This window comes from Zootoca vivipara, chromosome 2, assembly GCF_963506605.1.
Source record: "Zootoca vivipara chromosome 2, rZooViv1.1, whole genome shotgun sequence".
Classification (NCBI taxonomy): Eukaryota; Metazoa; Chordata; class Lepidosauria; order Squamata; family Lacertidae; genus Zootoca; species Zootoca vivipara.
In genome coordinates, this window is record NC_083277.1 from 4,497,892 (window position 1) to 4,525,025 (window position 27,134).

The window sequence follows — 27,134 nt, forward strand, 5'->3', positions numbered from 1 at the left end:
GAGAAAAGGGAGGACTTAAGAATGGATCTCAGCTGTTACTGTGGAAAGCCAACAGCAATCGATTCCTATGAGTCCAGAAGTGCACTGACCCAAGATGACCAATGGTTTGGAAGGTGTGCCTTATGAGGAGTGGTGGAAGGAGCTGGGCCTGTTTAGCCTGGGAATGAGGAGACTGAGAGGAGATATGAAAGCCAATTTCAAGTATCTCAAGGGCTGTCCCATGGAAGAGGGAGCTAGCTTGTTTTCTCCTGTAGGGTAGGACTTGAACCAATGGCTTAAAGCTACAAGAAAGGAGATTCCAACTAAACATCAAGAAAAGACTTTCTAACAGTAAGAGCTGTTTGGCAGTGGAATGCTCTCCCCCAGAAGGTTGTGGACTCACCTTCCTTGGAGCTTTTAAAGCAGCGGTTGGATGCCCATTTGTCATGGATGCTTTAGCCGAGATCCCTGCATTGCAGGGGGTTGGGCTAGATGACCCTTAGGGACCCTTCCAACCCCACAAGTCTATGATTCTGTGATCATAATTCATAGGAGACCAGAGTGCACTGTAAGTAGAGCTGAGGTATCCAATAAGCTTCCAGGTATTATTAATTCTTCTTTTTCTCCTGTCAGTCCAGCTCCACCCTTTCTTAAGGAACATCCAGTTGTTTAACACCTCCAGGGGCGGATTGTATTCGGATGAGAATGGAGAGCTGGCAGCTGACTACGATATTGTGAACTGGGTGCTGTTTCCCAATAAGTCTCAAGGCAGAGTGAAAGTCGGGAACGTAGCGAGACAGGCAGCCTCACATTTAAAGCTCACCATTAACACAGAAGCCGTTGTGTGGCCCTTGCAGTTTAAAGAGGTAGGGGGGAAGATTTATGTGTGCTTCATTACCCTGTCACATTTGTTAAACTCAAATAATTTACTCTATATTATACAGGAAATTATTCCTATGCAATTCATTTGCAGGCTAATCTAGGGCTGATCTCAAAGGCCTCCCCCGCCAATTCTCAGCATAAAAAGAAAATTAATTTGAATTGGAAAATCACTTTGAGGGTGTGGGGCTTTATTTTTACATTTAAGTGGTGCACACATTTTATAAAATAAATAAATACTTAATGAAATAAATACATAAAATGTGGTCATTTTCTATCACTCCCCCCCCCACACACACACATACACACCCTTAAAGGTAGAGCAGAAACTGCATGCTGGAGTGGGGTCCTATGCAATGTCCCCAACTGCGCCCCCCCATTAGTCACTTAAAAAAACAAACCCAGCCTTTTAAAGTATGCATTTTAAATATGTGAATAATGTTTTAAGTGAGTGAGCAGTATAATATATATATATATATATATATATATATATATATATATATATATGTATATGTATGTGTATGTATATGTATATGTATATGTATATATATGAATGATGCAAAATTGCATAAAACCAAATGGCATCCTGGCTTGGTGGGAGCTGGAATATATAAGCACTGAGCCTCTTGGACTTGCCGATCAGAAGGTTGGCAGTTCGAATCCCTGCGATGGGGTGAGCTCCCGTTGCTCTGTCCCAGCTCTTGCCAACCTAGCAGTTCGAAAGCACACCATGCAAGTAGATAAATAGGTATGGCTGTGGCAGGAAGGTAAACAGCGTTTCCGTGCGCTCTGGTTTCCATCATGGTGTTCCGTTGCGCCAGAAGCGGTTTAGTCATGCTGTCCGCATGACCTGGAAAGCTGCCTGTGGAAAAACGCTGGCTCCCTTGGCCTGAAAGCGAGATGAGCACCAAAACCCCATAATCGCCTTTGACTGGACTTAACCATCCACGGGTCCTTTACCTTTACCATTATATCATCAGGCCTGCGATCTTTCCTCTGCTCTGCCATTGTTGGAGCAGCAAAATTATATACACCAGAGTTGTTTCAAACTAGGTACTTGTGTATCAACAGTTTTTACCTATCACCTTTGTAATTCAAGAAATCTTTAATAAAAAATACCTTTAAAAAACAGTATTTACCTATAATGGAGTAGGGTCCTCTTACACCTTATGACTCACTTTCACATCTCTAACCCTTTCCCCCAATGCTCCTTCACTTAATTGTCAGACCATGCCTCGTGCCAGGTGTACCGAAAGCTGTCGCCCTGGATATGCCAAGGTGGTTCAAGAAGGACAACCGGTTTGCTGTTATGTTTGCGATCCATGTGCTGCAGGGACAATCTCCACACAGGAAGGTGGGTGACTCAGAGCTCGTCTACATTTACTTTTTGCCCCATGCTTTCTTAGGCACATATCCATGCTTTCCAAGTCAGTGATTGTCATTTGCTCTGATTCAATGCTAAAATGCAGGTTTCCTCTCGGAAAGCACAAGGGATGGAAAAAACCATGGATCATTTTGTGCGTAGAAAGGTGGAACAAAATGAATTCTGGGCGAGTCCTAAGTATTGTTCCTCAGTTGCGAAACCATCGTGCTTTAAACAATGATTGAGTGTAAACAAATAAACAAATTAGTTTTATTTAAGAGGTGCTTCCTCATTTGTTGAACCTCTGGGTAGGGAATGAGTGAACACTGGACAGCGTTCACAAAAGTACTATACTTTGCTGCTGCTTAATCATAAGCACTACCACAAATAGTTAATTCTAGCTCCCTCCTATGTTAATAACAGTGAGAGATGTATCTATTAGCACATGAATATATTTGGTCATGTTACCACGCACCATCTTCAGTGCAGGCGACTGTCACAATTGGAGCAGTATATTTTGCCCAAAATGGGAAGTCTGAGTCACAATGCTTAGAAATAGTGTGTGATTGTTGTTCTCAGGCATTTCCAGCCATCTCAAATACGTTGCCAAGAATGAGCCAGCTCCTAGTGGAACTTTACAGCTGGCTGCAGAACAGAGAGGGATAGATCTGACGTAGGCTGAACAGCGGCCAGTGCCCAGTGCGCCTCCTTCGGACATTGGAATGCAGGTTGCCTAGGGAATGACTAAGAGCAGGCTGAAACACAGCCAAAGCTCTCAGGAAGCTCAAACAGGCGCGAACATTCACAGAGATAGTTTGTCGGAAAAGGAAGAGGCTGGAGCTGAGCCAATAAGTCCGAGTCGGCATCAAATGGGAGGGCTGCTAGACAGGAAGCCAAACAAGAGACGTAAGGGGCGACAGTCCAATATATTCTGTAGACACAGGAAGGAGTCTTCAGAAGGGTCATCTTCAATGATAGTGCCAGTGGCTTTGTTAGAGTCGCCCGGAGCTATCTGTTTGTTAGGGTTTGCAATAAACCCTCCCTTTTAACTACTTACGCTTAATATGTTATCAAGCTGGGAACCTGGACACCTGACATTGGTCCTGCAGAAAGAAAGTGTGATAACTTGTTTCTCGATGAATTGAATAATGTGAGATGAAATAAATAACATTTCAGGACAGAAAGCACAGAGAGGGTCTTATGGATGCTGCTGATTTCATTCCCACCCTACTTTATATATTATTTGGACAGATGAATATCAAAAGATATGAGCCTGATTCTACTCAGCTTATTCTGGAGTATAAACTATCATGCTGAAACATATATATTATGGAATGTAACAGAATACATAATATTATAGTTCTAAGCTTCATGTTAGGACTACTGAACGCTCTCCTTTTCCTTTCAGATGCAGACTATTGCACCACATGTCCAGAAGATCAGCACCCAAACGAGCACCGAAATCAATGTGTCCCAAAGGTTATCACCTTTCTTGCCTATGAAGAACCTTTGGGGATCACTTTGGCTTCCTTTGCCCTATTCCTCTCCTTAACCATGGGCTTTGTTTTTGCCATCTTTGTTAAATACATGGAAACTCCCATAGTCAAAGCCAATAACCGGGACCTCTCCTATATCCTCCTCTTCTCCCTTCTGCTTTCCTTTTTGTCCTCCTTCCTTTTCATCGGCCGCCCAAGGAAAGCGACCTGCCTTCTCCGACAAACAGCCTTCAGCATCATCTTCTCGGTTGCTGTCTCTTCTGTCTTGGCAAAAACCATCATGGTGGTGCTGGCCTTCCTGGCTACAAAGCCAGGGAACAAGGTGAGAAGATGTCTGGGGAAGAGTCTGGCCAACTCCATTATCATTTCCTGTTCCAGTGTCCAAGTTATCATCTGCACCATCTGGCTGGGCATCTCTCCCCCATTCCCAGAGTTGGACATGCACTCCCAGCTTGGAGAGATAATCTTGAAATGTAATGAAGGAACTGTTGGCATGTTTTATGGTGCCCTTGGCTACATGGGCTTCCTGGCTGCCATCTGCTTCATTGTGGCTTTCCTAGCCAGGAATCTGCCTGGGGCCTTCAATGAAGCCAAGCTGATCACCTTCAGCATGCTGGTCTTCTGCAGTGTTTGGGTGTCCTTTGTTCCCACCTACCTGAGCACCAAGGGGAAGTACATGGTAGCCGTGCAGGTCTTCTCCATCTTGGCCTCCAGTGCTGGGCTTCTGGGCTGCATCTTCCTTCCCAAGTGCTACATTATTGTGCTGAGATCTGAACTGAATACAAAGGAGCATCTCACAATGAAAACTAAATGAGGCATCTAATTCGTAATATATTCAGGAAGGAGCAGTTACAGCTTTTAAGGATAATACTATGTGTAATGCTATTGAATGCACCCTTCTTCTCCACCAGATATAGTTTGTGAATTTGGTACAGATCTTACTTTTTCTTGCTAGGTGTCTCCATCTGGTGTTATAATAATAATAATACAGTAATTATTATTATTATTATTTATTTATTTATACCCCGCCCATCTGGCTAGGTTTCCCCAGCCACTCTGGGCAGCTTCCAACACAAATATTAAAATACACTAATTTCTTAAAGATTAAAAGCTTCTCTAAACAGGGCTGCCTTCAGGTGTCCTATAAAAGTCTGGTAGTTGTTTTTCTCTTTGACATCTGGTAGGAGGGCATTCCACAGGGCAGGTGCCACTACTGAGAAGGCCCTCTGCCTGGTTCCCTGTAACTTGGCTTCTCACAGCAAGGGAACCGCCAGAAGACCCTCGGCGTTGGACGTCAGCGTCCGGGCAGAACGATGGGAGTGGAGATGCTCCTTCAGGTATACTGGACCGAGGCCGTTTAGGGTTTTAAAGGTCAGCACCAACACTTTGAATCGTGCTCGGAAACGTACTGGGAGCCAATGCAGGTCTTTCAAGACCGGTGTTATGTGGTCTCGGCAGCTGCTCCCAGTCACCAGTCTAGCTGCCGCATTCTGGATTAGTTGTAGTTTCCGAGACACCTTCAAAGGTAGCCCCACATAGAGCACATTGCAGTAGTCCAAGCGAGAGATAACTAGAGCATGCACCACTCTGGCGAGACAGTCCGCGGGCAAGTAGGTAATTCTAGGGATTCTCTGAACTTCTGCATGGAGAGAAAGAGCTGAAGCATAAACCAAAAAGATGTCACAGCTCAGGAGAGGATACCGATATTCCTGTTGGGTGATAATGCCGAGGCCGGTGCCTCCGTCCCAACACAGCATCGTCCAGGATTCATCTCTCTGGTCTTCTGTCATGCTGATGAGCACACGACAAGCAGAGTTCAAACAGAAGCTCAGCCTTGAGGAGTAACATCTAACCCTAATTTATTGCCAATTAAATCAAACGTAACAGAACAAAGAAAAACATGGCTTCTCTCTCTGTATTTCTTCCTCGGAGAGAGAACTGCAAAAGCAATAGCAATACAAAACGGAACAGCACATCTCAGTTTCCGCTCACAAGACTCCAATGATCAGTGCTGGAATGTAAACAGACATGTGACATGTAATAATCCCACACTTCTGCAGCTCGGGAAGAATGGAATTCTCAACAATCCTTTCCAACAGGGAAGGGCTGTAGCTCAGTGGTTAAACAGTGGATCCAGGTTAAATTTTTGGCATCTCCCAGGCTGGGCTGGGCAAATGTCCCCTGGCTGAAAAGAACCCCTGTGCACCTGTGATAGACACAATAGAGCTAGATGGACTAATGACTCAATAATAATAATAATAATAATAATAATAATAATAATAATAATAATAATAATAATTTATTATTTATACCCGCCCATCTGGCTGGGTATAAAACAAAATATTAAAATACAATGGTCTGTTAAATATTAAAAACTTCCCTAAACAGGGCTGCCTTCAAATGTTTTCTAAAAGTCTGGTAAGTTGTTTTTCTCTTTGACACCTGGTGGGAAGGCGTTCCATGGGGCGGGTGCCACTACCAAGAAGACCCTCTGTTGGTCAAATCAGACAGGCACAGGTAGGGTTGCCAGACTCAATAGGTTGCTTGGAAATTAAACAAAGGCTCTGCTGGTTTCTCTTTAAGGTTTCCAGACTCAAAAGAGAGCAGGGTAATTAAAGGCACAGAAGTCCTGTACACTATTGAGTGTGGCAACAGGAGAGGAGAGAGCCAGTCAGGAATCATGACCCTTAAACCCCACCTTTCATAATCTGAGGAGAAGGTTTGAAGGGAAAAATCACAAGGGTCTCTCCTATCTCAAGTTTCAAATGGGGTGCAGATTTGCTCTTTGTATTTTCTGCCAAGTTCAAAATACAACCTGGTGATGCAGAGATGCCAAGTTGACCACGAGGCCTTCAATTGATAAATAATAATAATAATAATAATAATAATAATAATAATAATAATAATAATTTATTATTTATACCCCGCCCATCTGGCGGGGTTTCCCCAGCCACTCTGGGCGGCTTCCAACAGAAAAATAAAACACAATAATCTATTAAGCATTAAAAGCCTCCCTGAACAGGGCTGCCTTCAGATGTCTTCTAAAAGTCTGGTAGTTGTTTTCCTCTTTGACATCTGTTGGGAGGGCGTTCCACAGGGCAAGCGCCACCACCGAGAAGGCCCTCTGCCTAGTTCCCTGCAACTTGGCTCCAAGCGGGAGATAACTAGAGCATGCACCACTCTTGCTAGACAGTCCGCGGGCAGGTAGGGTCTCAGCCTGCGTACCAGATGGAGCTGATAGACAGCTGCCCTGGACACAGAATTGAACTGCGCCTCCATGGACAGCTGTGAGTCCAAAATGACTCCCAGGCTGCGCACCTAGTCCTTCAGGGGCACAGTTACCCCATTCAGAACCAGGGAATCCTCCACACCTGCCCGCCTCCTGTCCCCCACAAACAGTACTTCTGTCTTGTCAGGATTCAACCTAAATCTGTTACCCGCCATCCATCCTCCAACCGCCTCCAGGCACTCACACAGGACCTTCACCGCCTTCACTGGTTCTGATTTGAAAGAGAGGTAGAGCTGGGTAGCGTCCGCAGCTCTAATGTGTGGTCTGCTGTGCTCCTTCATTTTCTGTCTTTCTTGTTAGCCTCCTGCAGTTTTAGTGGCTGACTGACAGACAGCAGTTCTCCTGAGGAACCTTTCCATAGCATCCAAATCTAATGAGGATTGTCTGTGAGTAAAGGCATAGCTGCCAAGTTTTCACTTTTCTCACGAGGAAGCCTATTCAGCATAAGGGAAAATCCCTGTAAAAAAGGGATAACTTGGCAGCTATGGTAAAGGAACCCTCTGAGGCACTCACTAGCAGCACAAGAGCTCTGCCAGCAAGAAAAGTGGCAGCTCTTATTTCTGAGAACATGAGCAGAGCTTATCCTGCTTGTGACATCATACATGATGTCATAATGCTGAGCTTGCATCTCTAGCTTAGGTCGCTTCCATGGTAACGCCAGGGGCCAATTTTCCTCTGCAACTGTGAGTGAGGAGGAGGCATTGGAATCAGAGAGAAGGGCTCACATTGCAGACTGGGCCTCAGTCCTGCTCTGCTGGCAGCAACATGGTGGAAGACTCAAGGACAAAAGGACCAGGATAAAATAATAATAATAATAATAATAATAATAATAATAATAATAATAATAATAATTTTATTTATACCCCGTCGTTCCCAGTCAAGACCGGGCTCAGGGCGGCTAACAACAAGAATATCAAAGCAAGCAGAAAAGAAACAATTCAATTAAAATGCAGATTAAATACAATGTTGAAATTCAGTTTTGAAATTAGGAATCTACAAGTGCAACCTCATTTAAATATCTGTAGGATAAAGCCTTAGGGGAGGGTAACACCGGGGTCAGACTGAGTCAGTCCAAAGGCCAAGCGGAACAGCTCCGTCTTGCAGGCCCTACGAAAAGATGACAACTCCCGCTGGGCCCTGGTCTCCTGAGACAGAGCGTTCCACCAGGTCGAGACTAGTACTGAGAACCTGGTCCTGGTCGAGGCTTAAACCTGACCCTGTACTCCACTGGGAGCCAGTACAGCTGGTAAAGTACTGGATGAATGTGATCTCGCAGAAGCAAGTCTCTGGACATGCGCAGAAGCGATTTCTGGCACTGCGGCCATTTTGGAAATGGGCAGAGCATGCGTAGAAGTGACTTCCGGTGCTGCTCTGCCCAGTTCCAAAATGGCCGCAGTGCAACTTCTGGTGGCGCGCCACTGCCGATCCCGGATTTTTCAATCTGGGAGTTCATAGAATCATAGAATCGTAGAGTCGGAAGAGACCACAAGGGCCATCCAGTCCAACCCCCTGCCGAGCAGGAAACACCATCAAAGCATTCTTGGCATGTGCCTGTCAAGCCTCTGCTTAAAGACCTCCAAAGAAGGAGACTCCACCACACTCCTTGGTAGCAAATTCCACTGCTGAACAGCTCTTACTGTCAGGAAGTTCTTCCTAATGTTTAGGTGGTGAAATATACTCGGAGTCGAGAGTGAATTTCATGCTCTTTATTCAGCTCATAGTCATCAAGGAGAAGAAGAGAAGACGAATGGCTCTTTTCCCAAAACCATCTGCTTATATACATTATTTACACAATGGGCCTTGCGTGATTGGCTACTTCAGGGCTACACCTGTGGGCCAATTATATTGTGGATTGACTTCTGCCTGCAGCCTGATTGGCTGCTCCTACAGGCCAATCAGGTAGCAGATTCACTTCTGCCAGCCGCCTGATTGGCTGCTCCAGCAGGCCAATCAGGTTGCGGATTCACTTCCACCTGGAGTTGGATTGGGTAGCTCCCGCTGATTCTGAATCCTATTGTTCTAGGATTCAGCTCAGTACATAACACCCCTCCCCTCTAAGTTCCAGTCCTGCCCGGGAAGTTGCATTCGTAGTCCCCAAGGTCTGCTGGCCGCCTCCGTGTGCGTTGTGGCCTGGGGTGTTCTTTGGTCAGGGGTTCTGGTTCTGGCTCGTGTTCCGAGGCTGCTGGCTGTGCTGGGGCTGTCTGGTCTGGCGCCACTGAACCACTAGGTTGTGACTCTGGTTCCGGTGTCCTTCCAGCCTCGGGGCGCCCCTCTGTGCCTACTGCTTCTGCTTCCCCTGCCCACCCCTCTCGCTCTACAGGCCTCACTGCCCTGCTGTCCCCTTGGGACCCCTCTGTCCCGCTCTCCTCCCGGGTTCCTCCTGGGAATCGTCGCCGTAGCTGGTCGCAGTGGCGGCGCCAACATTGCCCCCCTTCCGTTAGTACCTCGTACGACACGGGACCGGTCACCTTGGTGACTGTGGCGGGTACCCATGCTGGGCCTGCCCCAAAATTCTTTGCATACACTGGGTCCTGGGCCACAAATGTCCGGGGGTTCCTGCCTTTCCCCACCACTACCTCATCCTGAGCTCTGTCGGGGTGAAGTCGGTCCAGTCTAGTTGCAAGGCGCCGGCCCATGAGTAGTTCAGCTGGGCTCCGGCCCGTCGTTGTGCTTGGGGTGCTGTGCTGTGCTAGAAGAAATGCGGCAAGGCGGTATTCCCAGTCCCCTTGTGTTATGCGGCGGAGGCTGTCCTTGGTGGTCCGCACCATGCGCTCCGCTTGGCCATTGGTGGCAGGGTGGAATGGTGCTGAGCGGATGTGGCGGATGGCGTTCTGCGCTGTGAAGGTCTGGAACTCCTCTGACGTGAATGCGGTTCCATTGTCCGAGACGAGGGTGTCAGGGAGCCCGTGGGTTGCAAACAGCTTACGTAGTACCCGGATGGCTGCCGCCGTAGAAGTGGACGGTACCAGTGCGACCTCCAGCCATTTGGTGTAGGAATCCACCACTATGAAGAATGTTTTTCCCTGGAAGGGGCCAGCGAAGTCCACGTGCAAGCGTGACCATGGATGTCGGGCGGACTCCCAGGGCTGGACTGGGGCCCTTGGGGGATCCGGGCGGGATTCTTTGCAGGTTTGGCAGTGTTGGACCCAGGCCTCTATCTCTCTGTCAATCCCCGGCCACCACACATAACTCCTGGCAAGGGCCTTCATCCTCACTACCCCTGGGTGTGTCTCGTGTAGGGCTGTGAGGACCCTTTTGCGGAGGGGCTGGGGAACAATGACCCTGCTTCCCCATAACAGGCACCCCTTGTGGGCCGACAGTTCATGTTTGCGGTTTGTGTAGCCAGCGAATTCTGGCCCGGGGCTGCTGCTGGGCCATCCTCGCCACACCCAGTCCAGGACCCGGGAGATGACCCTATCTTTTGTGGAATGGTGCGCAACTTCTTGTGCCTGAATGGGTCGGTCGGGAAGCAGCTCCAGGGTCATAACCTCTTGCGCAGGCGCTGGGTCGGGGCCTGTTTCTGGTAGTGGTAGCCTGCTGAGGGCGTCTGCGTGGCCCATCGCCTTCCCAGGGCGGTGGATTAGTGCATACTGGTAGCCGGCAAGGAAAATTGACCACCTGAGGACACGTGGAGACAACACTTGGGGGGTCTGCTTCTCAGGGGCAAACAGGCCAAGCAACGGCTTGTGGTCAGTCACTATGGTAAAGGGCCGCCCGTACAAGAAATCATGGAATTTTTTTACGCCCTTCACGATTGCCAGACCCTCCTTGTCAATCTGTGAGTAGTTTCGTTCGGCTGCAGCAAGCGTCTGGGAGAAGTATGCCACCGGCACCTCTCTTCCATCCGGGAGTTGGTGTCCCAGGACAGCGCCGATGCCATAGGGAGAGGCGTCGCATGCCAGCACCACTGGCAGCCTCTCGTCGAAGTGTGCCAAGACCGAGTTCGAGACGAGCAAGTCCTTGACTGCCTGGAATGCGGCCCTTTGTCGCTGGCCCCACACCCAAGGGGCCCTTTTATCTAGGAGTCTGTGTAGGGGCTCCGCTACCGCTGCCTTATGGGGAAGGAAGGCATGGTAAAAGTTCAATAGTCCCAAGAATGACTGAAGTTCGGGCTTGCTCTTGGGCGCTGGGGCCTCACAAATGGCCCGTACCTTGTCACCGGTTGGATGGACCCCTTCTGCGTCCACCTTAAATCCCAGAAAGTCCACCTGCGGCACTCCCAGTAAACACTTTTCCCGCTTCACCTTGAGGCCCGCCGTCTGGAAACGGTGCAGGACGGAGCGGAGGCGGTCCTCAAATTCCTCTGGTGTGGGCCCGGCGATCAGTACATCATCGAAGAAGGGGGTGACGCCAGGAATCCCTTTAAGGAGAGAGTCCATTAGATTCTGGAATATGCCTGGTGCCACGCTAACGCCAAATTGCAGCCGCTTTACTCTGAATGCCCCTCTGTGCGTCACAATCGTCTGAGCCTCTGCTGTGGCTTCGTCCACAGGCAACTGTTGATACGCTTGGGCCAAGTCCAGTTTGCCAAAGATTTTTGACCCAGCCAGGGTGGCGAGGACATGGCTGACCACTGGCACTGGGTATGCATGGGCCGTGAGAGCCTTGTTTATGGTGCATTTGTAGTCTGCACAGATGCGGACCGAACCGTTAGGCTTGACGGGTGTGACAATTGGAGTTTCCCAGGGGGCGTTGGGCACCGGCTCCAGCACTCCTTGCTCCACGAGCCGGTCCAATTCCTCGTCTATGCGGGGTTTCAGGGCGAACGGAACCCGGCGGGCCTTGTGCCTGATGGGTCGTACAGCGGGGTCTAGCTGTAGGGCAATGGGGGGTCCTGTATATCGTCCCAATGCCCCATCGAAAACCCCTGGAAACTCTTTGCATATGGCGTCCACGTCCACTTGTAAGCTAGTGCGGTTCACCCCGGTAACGGCTAGCCCCAGAGGTCCAAACCATGCCAGTCCCAGTAAGCTAACGTAGGGGCCCTTAACTACCAGCAAGTCCAATTGTTGCTTTCGTCCTCGATATTGCACCCTGAAGGTCCCCACCCCCATTGTAGGGACCTTACGTTTCTGGAAGTCCCGGAGGGTGAATGGGGCCGGCCTTAGTTTGGGACCCCCATTAGGGCACAGTTCCCTTAATGTTCGGGCCGAGATTATGGATAGAGTTGAACCCGTGTCCAGCTCCATGCGGCATGGGGCTCCCTCTATCTGTACCTCTATATAAATTTTCTCTGTGCTGGGATGGGGCAACTGGAATACCTGGTAGTCCGTGATCTCCGTCGAGTTGCCTTGGTGCATGGTGCCGTGTGACCTGGGGCTCCTGGGTCGGTCATCTGATGCTTGTCGACGGGTGAGTCGAGCCCGACACACCCGGGCGATGTGTCCCAATTTTCTGCACTGCCTGCACTCTGCGTTGCGGAAACGACAGGTCCTCCTCTCGTGGTTCTCCCCGCAGCTTGCACAGTTCCCTCCTTCTCGTCGAGGCTGCTGTGGTGTGTGTGCTGCTTGAGTGCGCCGCTGTACTCGGTGTACTTCCTCCCTGTCAGATTCGGATTCGTCGGTGAGGTCTTTGTGGTAGACCCTCGGTTGGGATGGCGGGGCCGGTCGTGCCTCTTGCGTTGACCTCTCGGCGGCTTCGGTTGCCAGGGCTTCCTCCAGAGCAATCTGGAACGTGAGGTCTTTTTTGGCGTAGAGGCGTCGTTGCAACATCTCGTCCCTCAGGCCACCGACGAGGCGGTCACGAAGCATGTTCTCCAATTCTGAGAAGTTGCATAACCGGGCGGCTTGGCGGAGGGAGGTCACAAACCCAGTTATGGTTTCCCCTGGGGCTTGCCGCTTTGCGTAGAAGGCATTTCGGCAAGCTACCACCGAGGGCTGTGGTGAAAAGTGCTCCTTCAGCCGTTCCATTATTGTTTTGTAAGAGACGGTAGCGACATCTCTAGGTGCAAGGAGAGCCCGGGCGATTTCAAACGTCTCCTCTCCACAGACGCTGAAGAATGTCGCCCTCTTCATGGCATCGTTGGTGACTTCTTTCGCTTGCAGGAGGAAGTTGAAACGGGCGGCGTACCCTTCCCAGTCTCCTGATGCTGGTTTGAATGGCAAGAAGCTGCTGTCGGTTGCCATTCTGGGTTCCTTGGGTCCTGGAGCTGAAGCCTGGATGCACGGTGCGATGCAGCGGTGCAGCAGGTGGCGGTGCTGCGGTGCAGTGCGTGGTGGCGGTCAGCTCAGCAGGATCCCACCTTCGTTGCCAGTGAAATATACTCGGAGTCGAGAGTGAATTTCATGCTCTTTATTCAGCTCATAGTCATCAAGGAGAAGAAGAGAAGACGAATGGCTCTTTTCCCAAAACCATCTGCTTATATACATTATTTACACAATGGGCCTTGCGTGATTGGCTACTTCAGGGCTACACCTGTGGGCCAATTATATTGTGGATTGACTTCTGCCTGCAGCCTGATTGGCTGCTCCTACAGGCCAACCAGGTAGCAGATTCACTTCTGCCAGCCGCCTGATTGGCTGCTCCAGCAGGCCAATCAGGTTGCGGATTCACTTCCACCTGGAGTTGGATTGGGTAGCTCCCGCTGATTCTGAATCCTATTGTTCTAGGATTCAGCTCAGTACATAACAGGTGGAATCTTCTTTCTTGTAATTAATTGGCACCTATGACTAGCTCACAAGAAAGATGCATGCTTTTCCTTGACAGAAGAGGGAGACACTGGACAGAAATAGTGGCGGAAGGGGTTTGAAAAGGAAACAGTTGAAGGAAATCATCTTCCACCTTCGTACATAATAATTTCCCCTTTTAGACACAGTTTGTGAGTTGGTACAAGCCTTGCCTTTGCTCCTCAGCTTTCTCTTTCTTGGGTTACTTAATTCTAGCTGTATGCTTCATTGGGGAACTTGATTGGAAGTGCTACAGAATTGGCCTCCACCGTCACTTACGGACACATGGAAGACAATCTTACTTGGCTATGAGTGGTTACCGAAGAAGAAGCTGCAATAAACACTAATAATAATAATAATTTATTATTTATACCCCACCCATCTGGCCGGGTCCCCCTGCCACTCTGGGCGGCTTCCAACACACATTAAAATACGTTAAAATATCACAGATTAAAAACTTCCCTAAACAGGGCTGCCTTTAGGTATTTTCTAAATGTCAGGTAGTTGTTTATCTCTCTGACCTCTGATGGCAGGGCGTTCCACAGGGCAGGTGCCACTACCGAGAAGGCCCTCTGCCTGGTTCCCTGTAGCTTTGCTCGCAGTGAGGGAACCGCCAGAAGGCCCTCGGCGCTGGATCTCAGTATCTGGGCTGAACAATGGGGGTGGAGACGCTCCTTTAGGTATACAGGACCGAGGCCGTTTAGGGCTTTAAAGGTCAGCACCAACACTTTGAATTGTGCTTGGAAACGTACTGGGAGCCAATGTAGATCTCTCAGGACAGGTTATGTAGTCTCGGCGGCCGCTCCCAGTGACCAGTCTAGCTGCCGCATTCTGGATTAATTGCAGTTTCCGGGTCACCTTCAAGGGTAGCCCCACGTAGAGCACATTGCAGTAGTCCAAGTGGGAGATAACTAGAGCATGCACTACTCTGGTGAGACAGTCTGTGGGCAGGTAGGGTCTCAGCCTGCGTACCAGATGGAGCTGGTAGACAGCCTCCCTGGACACAGAATTAACCTGCACCTCCATGGACAGCTGTGAGTCCAAAATTACTCCCAGGCTGCGCACCTGGTCCCTCAGGGGCACACTTATCCCATTCAGGACCAGGGAGTCCCCCACACCCGCCCGCCTCCTGTCCCCCAGAAACAGTACTTCAGTCTTGTCAGGATTCAACCTCAATCTGTTAACCGCCATCCATCCTCCAACCGCCTCCAGGCACTCACACAGGACATTCACTGCCCTCACTGGGACTGATTTTAAAGAGAGGTAGAGCTGGGTGTCATCTACATACTGATGAACACCCAGCCCCAACCCCCTGATTATCTCTCCCAGCGGCTTCATATAGATATTAAAAAGCATGGGGGAGAGGACGGATCCCTGAGGCACCCCACAACTGAGAGCCCAGGGGTCTGAACACTCATCCCCCAACACCACTTTCTGGACATGACCCTGGAGAAAGGAGCGGAACCACTGTATGACAGTTCCCCCAGCTCCCAGCTCCTCTAGACGGTGCAGAAGGATGTTATGGTCAATGGTGTCAAAGGCCGCTGAGAGATCCAGCAGAACTAGGAAACAGTTGTCACCTTTGTCCCTAGCCCGCTGGAGATCATCAACCAGTGCTACCAAGGCAGTTTCAGTCCCATGTAAGGCCTGCACTCAGTTGGCCAGACTTCCAACCAATACGGTCATCATCCCACAAGAAAAAACTGGTCTTATGCTGACGGGCAGGACAGTGGAATGGGGCTACCCAACAGACATGTTTCTGCATAGTCCTGGGCAGGGTAGCAGGAGAGGGATGAATCCCCCTTCCCAGTTCATATATAGCCTAAAAGTAAAACCATTTCAATCCTGCCTCTTCTGCAAGTGTTTCTTCATTTCAAAGTTTGCAAAGTTCAGTCACACAACCCATCGCTGACCCATCTCAAACTCTGAAATCCCATCGGTGATTTCTTGCAAACATGTTTCCCCTCCAGTTCTGCACCTGCACAGACAGACCTGGCAGTTGCAGTGGTAAACTTTATTTCTCATATAATTATGAAAATTATAGTGATTTATTCTTCTCCTGAAACCAAAACTCCAGGGATTTCTCCAGAGCTCAGTAAACATCCACCATCAAGGGTCGTATGAGTCAACTTATCCCATGGATTGCAAAGTGACATAAACCCTTCTCAAAATTATAAATAAATATTGTTTATTAATAAGCCTGAGGTGAGATTTCGGGCAGGCTGGGTCTATGCCAGTTTATTCCACTGCCTTTAAATCTGAATCAATGGCTGGTCTGAATGGAGGTGACTGTCTCTGGTGCTGCTAGAATGATATCCCTGCTCCTGCTGGTAATGTGCCAGGCAGTCTGGGGGATGCAGAAGGCAAAATGCTCGTTCAATCTCTCCTTGTATTCACAGGAACCAGTGAATTATTATAGGTTAGGAGACTACCTTGTGAGTGGAGTCGTCTCTCCAAAACTTGCTGTATTGGAACCCTATGTTTTCTCCCAGCCACCTTTCATTGGGTTTCTTGAGTAAGTAACTACATGCTGAAGGAGGTGATTGCGCCCCACCTGCATTCTGACTGACCCCAGCTAACAGGGGGTGAAAGACTATATTGGTGTGAGTTGGGGGGAAGGTGTTGGGCAGCCAGGCCAGTTTCTTGATAATAATGGGTGGGTCACCCTCCCACAACTGGCTGGTAGGTAGGTAGAAAGATGAAGACACCTGGAGACACCTGGCTTGAGAGCAGTACATGTGAAAAGGATCTAGGAGTCTTGGTAGACCACAAACTGGACATGAGTCAACAGTGTGATGCAGCAGCTAAAAAAGCCAATGCAATTCTGGGCTGCATCAATAGGAGTATAGCATCTAGATCAAGGGAAGTAATAGTACCACTGTATTCTGCTCTGGTCAGACCTCACCTGGAGTACTGTGTCCAGCTCTGGGCACCACAGTTCAAGAAGGATACTGACAAGCTGGAACGTGTCCAGAAGAGGGCAACCAAAATGGTCAAAGGCCTGGAAACGATGCCTTATGAGGAACGGCTTAGGGAGCTGGGTATGTTTAGCCTGGAGAAGAGAAGGTTAAGGGGTCATACGATAGCCATATTCAAATATATTAAAAGGATGTCATATAGAGGAGGGAGAAAGGTTGTTTTCTGCTGCTCCAGAGAAGCGGACATGGAGCAATGGATTCAAACTACAAGAAAGAAGATTCCACCTCAACATTAGGAAGAACTTCCTGACAGTAAGAGCTGTTCGACAGTGGAATTTGCTGCCAAGGAGTGTGGTGGAGTCTCCTTCTGTGGAGGTCTTTAGGCATATGTCAAGAATGCTTTGATGGTGTTTCCTGCTTGGCAGGGGGTTGGACTGGATGGCCCTTGTGGTCTCTTCCAACTCTATGATTCTTAAATAAACCATATATCAAAAGCGCCTGGAACCCCTTGAATCTTGCGCCGCTCAGAGGTTTAGGTAAATTCAACAGCATTATCTGTTTCCCTGGTCAACCACTCTTCTTACTTTCGCCCTGAGTTTAGTGCAATGCTATTTTTCTAATGAAAGAGGTGTAATGGCCCCCACCTACCTACCAACAATGGCGATGGCACCCACCTGAGAGGTTCTGGAACTGAGTTCCAGTGAGCTCTGGCTGGTGGGGGGAAAAGCCCTGGTTTAGTGCATACGACGGCCGCACAGGAGCACAGTGCGTCATCAGGCAAATAATTTCTGATTCAAATCTTTCAGAAAACATGTGGGGTTTTTTATTTTTGATTTTCCCTTCCCTCTCTGAAGGACCCAACCCCTACCCTATAGCTACTGGTAGAGTTAGTGCCCCAGTTGTGACACTGTGAAACTGAATGGCAAATACTAGGGTTGCCATATTTCAATAAGTGAAAGTTATTGAGAGTTCTTGCTCTTTTGGGGGCAAAGTTGTTCAGCCTTTTGGCTAAATCTTTCAAAAAAAATGTACAAAAAATGTACAAAAACAAGATATTATACAAACATATGAAGTCATAGAGGGAGTGGTCCGTAATGTCTCATATCCAGGAACTCATATTCAAGTTATTCTAACAGGTCTCTCCTCAATGAGACATGGATGCCTGGAACAGGTGATATATTCAAAAGATCTTGAGCCCATTGAAGAAGTCTTACCAATTACCTGCAACGACACCCTCCTTATTATCATGTCTTAATTCTTGTACTTGCTTTCTTCGCTTATCTAATAAAGCAAAACAGTACATATTCCATTATACTTCCATTATACTCTTCATTTATTAAAGAAAGAATGTGGCATCTTGTTTCCACTGAGAGAAAAATGGGAGGTTGTCATAACTGTTTGTTTGTTTGTTTTGCTTGCTTGTAGAACTTCTCCTACAAGATACTGGCATGTCCTGTCTTTCTTATTTGCCATTCATGAAATCAATCAGGACCCCAATCTCTTACTCAACATCACCCTCGGATACAACCTCTTTGACACCTATTTTGATGGCAGGCTGGTTTCCGCTGCCATGATAAACCTGCGTTCTACTGGAGAAAAGAGTGTTCCAAACTATTTCTGTGGAACAAGGAAGAATGCATTGACTGTTATTGAAAGGGCTGAATCTGACATCTCCATCCAGATTTCAAGCATGGCAGGCATTTATAAAATCCCACAGGTATGGACTTGGAGATTCCATAATAGTGGATGGTTTCTTTCGATGCCTCCCACTTTTCTTTCTCCCATCCGGACGTCGGTACAGGACTCCATATACTAAAAGGTCTAGGCACAGGAATACCAGTAGCATTTTTCCTTGTGCCATCAAATTGTTGAATCTGTAGTTGTGGGTTGAAGGGAGGTCAGTTGGTGGTATGGGGTCTTTTCAATGTGCTGTTGTATTGTGAGGTTGTATGAATAGTGGTTGTATGAGGTACTTTCTTATTTTCTTTACATTGCAATGTAGTTGAAGGAAAATTCCAAGTATGGTTGATACTTGGCCAATAAATTATTCTATTCTATTCTATTCTATTATTCCTGATGGAATTGTCTGTATTTGTGCCTTCGATATTTCAGCTGTAAGAAACTTCCACCCATCTTGGACTCCCTTCTCTGGGCTCTCACCCAGTAGTTCCTTAAGCTTTTTGAAATCAGCCTTCCTCGTGCAGAGTGCATATCCCTTTCCTCTGTATAATGAAACCCAGGAACATGACGATTGCCACCCCCCTCAAGCTTCCCAATACTTGCCAATTCATGGCGCAGTTCCTCCCTGCTAGTGAGAGCCAAGTCCAAGATAGATGATGATCCCCTTGTTGTTTCTTCCACCTCCTTGGAAAGGAAATTGTGAGTGGGGCAATGGAAGCATTGGTTGGACCTTACATTCTTGGCAGGGTTTGAGTTCCAACAGATATTGGGATGGTTGAAGTCTCCCATTACTATTGTATCTCTCCTTTTTGAATGCATTGATGATAATCTGCTCTAGGAAGGCATCATCCAAGTCTTCAGTCCGGCTTGGAGGTCTATAATTCTGTTCATAAGAAGAACAAATATTTTACAGCACAAGAGAGATTTAATCAATGCTCTTAATGTTTCTCATATGTTTATACATTGTTATACGTTGTTTGGTTTTGTAAAAAAAAGTTATTTCACACACACACAAAAATAAGAATATTAATAAATAAAAAATAGAATGATCATCCAAAGAGATGTTTAAATCTTGTCCACCCTGCATAAACATATGTAGAACTAATTATTATTATTTTTCAAATCAATTTTTATTAAATTTCTCACTTACAACCAATTATATCATACCAATTATTCCAAATTATACAAATGCATATCCATTAATCCCAATATTATGCCAAATTATAAAAATTTCTTGACCTCCCACGCTTCAAATTCTGAGGAATTTTGAGGGTTCTGATCATCGATAATTACTGCCTTTCTAGTCAATGAAATCCAAATCTTTTCCAATCATTGTAGTCCAAAAATAATCCAGATCTTTTTCAACAGTTCTATTGCAATCCTTCGATCTTCTCACAGCCTCTGAGGTGTTCTCAAGCGAGATTAAATATATGTGGAACTAATTAAGAGGGTGAGGACAGCAGACGAAGAGAGAAGCCCAGAGAGAAGGCACAACCAGGAATTTACTCAACACAAAAAGTATATATAGACAGACCAGGAGGGTCTGAGAGAATTCGGAGTTGAAACAAAGCTTATATAAATAAAGTTGCATGTTTTATAATGCTCCTACTTGATTCTGAACGATAATCAACACCACTTGAAATGCAGGCACAAAGTCTCTGTCCATCCACAAGCCTATGCCTTAGTTTAGCAGATTTTTGAATGATATTCAATACCATCTCATGAAAGTGATGTTTCTCCTAAGTATTCAAGACACTCCCCCCCCTTCTCTCTGGACACACACACAGAAGCTAGTGTGCTGAAGAAGAACAATATATAGCCTTAAAACCACCATTTACAGTGGGCTCAGTGAAGGTAAGGAGGAGGTTCAGCCCTCATCATAGCTGCCAAGTCTCTCGTTTTTCACGGGAAACCCCAGGATTTTAATCCATTTCCCGCTGTTATCCCGAATAGAAAAAAATCCCAGAAAACCCCCAGATTTCCTACCTGCCAGGGAGGCTCCATTTCAGGTGCCGCTCTGCCCATGTCTGGGCACTAGAAATCAGGCAGCGCCGGCACCGGAAGTTGCTTCTATGCATGTCCAGAAGCAACTTCTGGTGCCGCACCGCTGCTGATCCCGCATTTTTCAACAGGAGACTTGGCAGCTATGGCCCTCATAGTGGTGTCCTCAAAGATACTTCTTTTTTATCTGTTAGTGAAATGAAAGGTTATCCATTACTCATCCTCCGCTGACAAGTTGAACTCTTTCAGGTTTTTGTTTCTTATGAACAGATGTTGTTGTTTAGTCGTTTAGTCATGTCCATGACCCCATGGACCACTGCACGCCAGGCACTCCTGTCTTCCACTGCCTCCCACAGTTTGGTCAAACTCATATTGGTGGCTTCGAGAACACTGTCCAACCCTCTCATCCTCTGTCGTCCCCTTCTCATTTTGTCCTCCATCTTACCCAACATCAGGGTCTTTTCCAAGGATTCTTCTCTTCTCATGAGGTGGCCAAAGTATTGGAGCCTCAGCTTCAGGATCTGTCCTTCCAGTAAGCACTCAGGGCTGATTTCATTCAGAATGGATAGGTTTGATCTTCTTGCAGTTCATGGGACTCAAGAGTCTCCTCCAGCACCATAATTCAAAAGCATCAATTCTTCGATGATCAGCCTTCTTTATGGTCCAGCTCTCACATCCATACATCACTACTGGGAAAACCATAGCTGAAAGGGTATGATCATATACCTGGTATTCTTTCTTTCCTCACTAGGTCAGTTATGGTTTTGCTCTTGATGATAAAATTTGCTTCCCTTTTGTCTACCGGATGATCCCAAAGGAAGAAATCCAGTACAAGGGGATTATCCAACTTCTCCTGCAGTTTGGATGGACGTGGATTGGCCTATTTGCTCCAGACAATGACAATGGAGAAAGGTTCTTGAATGCCTTGACACCGTTGATGACTAGCAGTGGAATTTGTTTTGCCTTCTCGGAAAGAATACAACACCAGACAGTGTACCAAATGAATCAACTACCTGCCAGGTGGAGACAAGTCAATGTATATGTTTATTATGGGGACTCATATTATGATTTTATGCCAATATTCCACATACAGGAAATATTTGAAAATTTACAAACTGGGGGTAAAGTCTGGATCACAACAGCTTTTCCAGACATCAACATGAATTTGAGTTATGATATTGATTTCTTCATCTACACCCATGGTTCTTTGTCCTTCACAATGAAGACTAGAAAATGGACAAAATGTGACCACTATGAGCCATTCTCTGACAAAATACAACAATTTTGGGAGGAATCATTTCACTGTTCATGTCCAGAGAATGTGTTGCCCACGAAAGGCTGGACAAGATGCACAGAGAAAGAGAAACTGAAGGTTCTTCCCCAAGAGGAGATTGAAAGGGTCCTGTCTCAAGACAGCTACGTTACTTACAGCAGTGTCAAAGCCATGGCACTTGCCTTAAATTCTGCCTATTCTTCCAGATCCAAGCAGGTGTTGATGATGAGTAGAGGAGAAAGTTGGGGACATGGAAGACTACAGCCATGGCAGGTATTCCCTTTTGTTAATTGCAACCCACTGTCTAATTCTGGAATCATTGTCCTTCACTTACACGGCGCCCCAAATCTGTTGCTTCAAGTGGCTGGCTTCACCCTACCTGATATTAGAATACGACCTTAGGGTTCACACTGAGTTTTTATATGTGATGAAGCTGGCTCAGCTGATCTCCAAAATATTGAAGGAGAAAGTGGTGTGTGTGTGTGTGTGTGTGTGTGTGTGTGTGTGTGTGACAATTTAAGAATGAATCTCAGATTTGACTGTGGAAAGCCAACAGCAGTCAACCACTATGAGTCCAAATGTGACACTGGTCCCAATCCATAGGAGATTAGAGTGCAATATACAACCGGCTTCAGTGCTTTCTTAATGCTGGTGTTTTCTCTGTCATCCCAGCTCCACCATTTCTTAAGGAAAGTCCAGTTGTTTAACACCTCCAGGGGTGGATTGTATTCGGATGAGAATGGAGAGCTGGCAGCTGACTATGATATTGTGAACTGGGTGCTGTTTCCCAATGAATCTCGTGGCAGAGTGAAAGTTGGGAGTGTAGAGAGACAGGCAGCCTCACATTTAAAGCTCACTGTTAACCCAGAAGCCATTGTCTGGCCTTCACATTTCAACAAGGTAGGCAGAATGAATTGATTGCCTGTCCCTTGGTGGTATACAGGTGAAACTTGGAAAATTAGAATATCGTCGAAAAGTGCATTTATTTCAGTAAATGCAACTTAAAAGGTGAAACCAATATATGAGATAGACGCATGACATGCAAAGCAAGATATGTCAAGCCTTTATTTGTTGTAATTGTAATTATTTGTCGTTAGGCAGGTCAATTATAAATGGGATGTAATTAATGAAATGTAATAGCGATGTTTATTTTTGTTTATTTTTGTATTGTTGTAACTATTTGTTTTATTACTGTGGAATCTCCAAAAGAAAGCATTTGTAAAAATTTAAAGAAAAATAAAAAAATAAAAAATTGCATTACTAAAATTAATGCACTTTTCAACGATATTCTAATTTTTCGTTTCACCTGTATATTAAGCTCAAATAATTTACAGGGTTTATTCTTTATGATTCAGAAAATGAACTTATTCCTATCCGATTGATTTTTGCATGACTCTAGGGCTGATCTCAGGGATTATAGAATGAGCAGAGAGCCTTTTCAAGTTTATGTAGCTGAGTTATCTACTTGAGCATGTGTTTTGCTGTCTTTCCATTCCATTGTGGACTGACCGGAGGAATACATTTGAAACAGGGATTTCCATCCGGTGATCTCAATGTCCCACTTGGATTTCACATGACTGGATCACTGCCGCTATGGTTTGAATGATTATGAGCAATGCAACAACACTCCCGGTAATGTGGGCAGTTTTTTCCAGTCTGTGGATTATCCTTCAGCAACACATACACTTGTAGACATTCTTTTCTCTTTATTGAATGAAGGAACGTTTGGATGGAACTTGGTTTTGAGACATCCCATATTGCACTTGAACCTGATTTTGGTATTGAGTACATTATGTAAAAGCTATATTTAATGAAATGGAAACTTATTTTTACATTTTGTCTTTGGAAATTTCTATATAATTGCATACAGAGTTGTGTGAGCTGTGTTTCTTTAATGTAATATGTGCATGATCTGAGTGGCAACTGGACACTGGATTCCAAAAGTCACCAGTCACCCTCTGACTCGGTGCCCTCCTTCCAGTGCCAATAAAACTGTCAGATATTCCCTTTTCTTAACAACTATTTCCTCTCCTAGCTTAGTATCCAACACATGATCTTTCCTTGGCCCTCTGCTCTGCCATAATTGGAGCAGCAAAATTATGTATGCCAAAGTACTTTCTAAGCCACAGGTCAGCAAGGTTTACCTTGCCTGGGCCGGATCAGTCCCGCGGAGATCCCTCCGTGGGCCGGATAGCATGCCCAAATGAGTGCAAGCGCCTGCGGTTTCTGGAGTCTGTGCATGCACACCCACGATTTTCGGGGTCTGCGTCTGCACAGATGTGATTTCTGGTGCCGCAGAAGCGAGTCGCCATGCCGCACTGCGCCGGTTTAGCGCAGCGTGCCAGGACTCGCTGAGCGGGCAGCTCGGTTCTGGGGCAGCTCGTGGGCCGATTAAATGGCCTCCGTGGGCCGCTTCCAGCCTATAGGCCGCACGTTGCCGACCACTGTAAGCCATGCACTAGTCAAGTGCATCAACAATATTTACCTAAAAGGGAGGGGGGTAGGGGAATCCATTAGGGTCACTCCAAACCCTATGACTGACTTCCATACCCTAACAGTTTCCCTTCAATGCTCCTTCACTTTATGGTTAGACAATGCCTCACGCCAGGTGTACCAAAAGCTGTCAACCTGGATATGCCAAGGTGGTTCAAGAAGGACAACCGGTTTGCTGCTACGCTTGTGCTTCGTGTACGGAAGGGACAATCTCCACCCAGGAAGGTGGGTGACTCCAGGGGGGGAGGGAATTCCTTGGGAGAACAGAAATAGGGCAGAGACCACATAACACCGGTCCTAAGAGACCTACATTGGCTCCCAGTACGTTTCTGAGCACAATTCAAAGTGTTGGTGCTGACCTTTAAAGCCCTAAACGGCCTCGGCCCAGTATCCCTGAAGGAGCGTCTCCACCCCCATTGTTCAGCCCGGACACTGAGGTCCAGCGCCGAGGGCCTTCTGGCGGTTCCCTCACTGCGAGAAGCCAAGTTACAGGGAACCAGGCAGAGGGCCTTCTCGGTAGTGGCACCCACCCTGTGGAACACCCTCCCATCAGATGTCAAGGAGATAAACAACTACCTGACAGGTAGGTAGCCGTGTTGGTCTGAGTCGAAGCAAAATTAAAAAATTCCTTCAGTAGCACCTTAAAGACCAACTAAGTTTATATTTTGGTATGAGCTTTCGTAGAAGTGTGCATGCACACGAAAGCTCATACCAAAATATAAACTTAGTTGGTCTTTAAGGTGCTACTGAAGGAATTTTTTTATTTAACTACCTGACATTTAGAAAACAGCTAAAGGCAGCCCTGTTTAGGGAAGTTTTTAATCTGTGATATTTTAATGTATTTTGGTATTTGTTGGAAGCCGCCCAGAGTGGCCGGGGAAACCCAGCCAGATGGGCGGGGTATAAATAATAAATAAATAAATAATGATAATCCAATAAAAGGCTGACAATGAAAACAGTAAGAGAAAAAAAGAGAAAGGTGGAGAGGGAAGCTGTGCCCATCAAAGATGCACGGAGGAGAGGTGGATAAAAATGGGCACTTGGGGGAGGTAGCAGAGCACAAATAGAATCGTAGAGACATGGAGTTGGAAGGGACCCCAAGGGTCATCTAGTCTAAAGCCCTGCAATGCACACTGAGTGTGAAAGGAGAAAGGCAGAAGAAAATGGTAGGATATTAATAAAAATGGCAAGAGGCATGTAGAGGAGAGAAGGGGAGGGGAATGCTTCTCTGTTTAGAGTTATTAGATCAAGGTATCCTGCACAAAAGGGAAAGGTTGAGTCACAATGCCTAGGGAACCAGTGCTTATGCTCAGTTTGAGAAAAGTTGGACTATGGAACTCATTGCAACGTGGAAAGAATGTCATAGTTTGCATCTAAATTATGACTGTTGTCCTTAGTAGTTTCTAGCCATTTTAAATCGGCCCTAGGGAGATAAGGTGTGAGAATCTCTGCCACAATGAATTACATGGTGTTAGGTTTTTTTCTTTTTAATTGCCTCGGAATGCACACTGATGGAGAGACCGTTTGGAGGGGGCTGCCCAAAGCAGGTATACCCTTTTGTGATTTTAATCCCTCTCTGCTTTAAATGTGATTTGGAGAGGCTAATCTCTAAAGATATAGGCCTGGTTCTCTTATTTATGTTACGGCTACTAAATCCTCTCCTCTTCCTTTCAGATGCAGGCTATTGCACCAAATGTCCAGATGATCAGCATCCAAACAAGGGCCAAGATCAATGTGTCCCCAAAATTACCACTTTCCTTGCCTACACAGAACCTTTGGGCCTCATCCTAGCTTCCTTTGCCCTATCTTTGTCCATAACCACAGTGTTTGTTCTAGGAATCTTCATTAAAAAGAAGGAAACTCCGATAGTCAAAGCCAACAACCAGGACCTCTCCTACATCCTCCTTGTCTCCCTTCTGCTTTCCTTTTTGTCCTCCTTCCTCTTCATCGGCCAGCCAAGGAAAGTGGCCTGCCTTCTCAGGCAAACAGCCTTCAGCATCATCTTCTCAGTTGCTGTTTCTTCTGTGTTGGCAAAAACCATCACGGTGGTGCTTGCCTTCCTGGCCACAAAGCCAGGGAACAGGGTGAGGAGATGGCTGGGGAAGACCTTTGCCAATGCCATTGTCCTTTCCTGTTCCAGTGTCCAAGTTGTCATCTGCACCATCTGGCTAGGGATCTCTCCTCCTTTCCCTGATTCTGACAAGCACTCCCAGGCTGGGGAGATCATCCTGCAATGTAACGAAGGATCTGTTGCGATGTTTTACACTGCCCTCGGCTACATGGGCTTCCTGGCTGCCATCTGCTTCACAGTGGCTTTCCTGGCCAGGAAGCTTCCAGGATCCTTCAATGAAGCCAAGCTGATCACCTTCAGCATGCTGGTCTTCTGCAGTGTTTGGGTGTCCTTTGTGCCCACCTACCTGAGCACCAAGGGGAAGTACATGGTAGCCGTGCAAATCTTTTCTATCTTGACTTCCAGTGCTGGGCTTCTGGGCTGCATCTTCATCCCCAAGTGTTACATTATTATACTAAGGCCTGATCTGAATACAAAAGAGCACCTTTCAACAAAAACAAAAGATCGCATTTGATACTTAGTTCTAAAGAAAGGGACCATGTTCTAAGGAAAGAAAAGGGGCCAGAATCCTGGCTTCCTTTGGAGGCAAACAAAATTCTCAAAAAAAAAATATAGAACCTCCTGCTTCCTAAAATATTTCCCAGTTCTCTGTTCTTTTTCCATACCATATGCCTGCTCAGTAGTGGCACCCATCCTGCAGAACGCCCCCCCCATCAGATGTCAAGTAGAGAAAAAACTATACAACTTTTAGAAGACATCTGAAGGCAGGCCTGTTGAAAGGCTCATGCATGAAGTAATCATGTAAAAAAATGCTATGAAAGTGCCTTGAAAGGTGTGCTTTTTGCTCACTCTTTGGAGAGTGGGCCAATTTGTGCTGCAGCTTGAATAAACCTGTGCTTTTTCCACACACTGATGTCTTTGTTGGCTCTAAGAACCGGCGTAGCCTAGACCCTCTCTGGTAGGGTAAAACCCTGAGCCTATTTCAATGTTCTCAGGCCTACTAAAATATCAATAGATTCATTGCAAT

General features: G+C 46.7%; 2 protein-coding genes across 2 annotated transcripts; both read left to right on the forward strand.

Moving 5' to 3' along the window:
• The first annotated feature begins 94 nt into the window (after positions 1–94).
• LOC118080171 (vomeronasal type-2 receptor 26-like) lies at positions 95–4,671 on the forward strand. The gene is made up of 4 exons (XM_035105099.2): positions 95–113; positions 613–845; positions 2,086–2,212; positions 3,630–4,671. Exons 1-4 carry the CDS (start codon positions 95–97, stop codon positions 4,529–4,531), a joined length of 1,281 nt encoding a protein of 426 aa, XP_034960990.2. The 3' UTR covers positions 4,532–4,671.
• A 19,466-nt stretch (positions 4,672–24,137) lies between these two features.
• Positions 24,138–26,621, forward strand: LOC118080170 (vomeronasal type-2 receptor 26-like). Its single transcript, XM_035105098.2, has 2 exons — positions 24,138–24,261; positions 25,711–26,621. The coding sequence occupies exons 1-2, from the start codon at positions 24,138–24,140 to the stop codon at positions 26,619–26,621; spliced, it is 1,035 nt and encodes a 344-aa protein (XP_034960989.2).
• Positions 26,622–27,134: the final 513 nt, after the last annotated feature.

Excerpts from the sequence above, each read along its gene's own strand:
- LOC118080171 (XM_035105099.2), top strand. Across the intron at positions 846-2,085 it reads GGCCCTTGCAGTTTAAAGAG|ACCATGCCTCGTGCCAGGTG; the intron begins GTAGGGGGGAAG and ends CTTAATTGTCAG. Across the intron at positions 2,213-3,629 it reads GACAATCTCCACACAGGAAG|ATGCAGACTATTGCACCACA; the intron begins GTGGGTGACTCA and ends TTTTCCTTTCAG.
- LOC118080170 (XM_035105098.2), top strand. The coding sequence starts at position 24,138 with ATGCCTCACGCCAGGTGTACCAAAAGCTGTCAACCTGGATATGCCAAG. Across the intron at positions 24,262-25,710 it reads GACAATCTCCACCCAGGAAG|ATGCAGGCTATTGCACCAAA; the intron begins GTGGGTGACTCC and ends TCTTCCTTTCAG.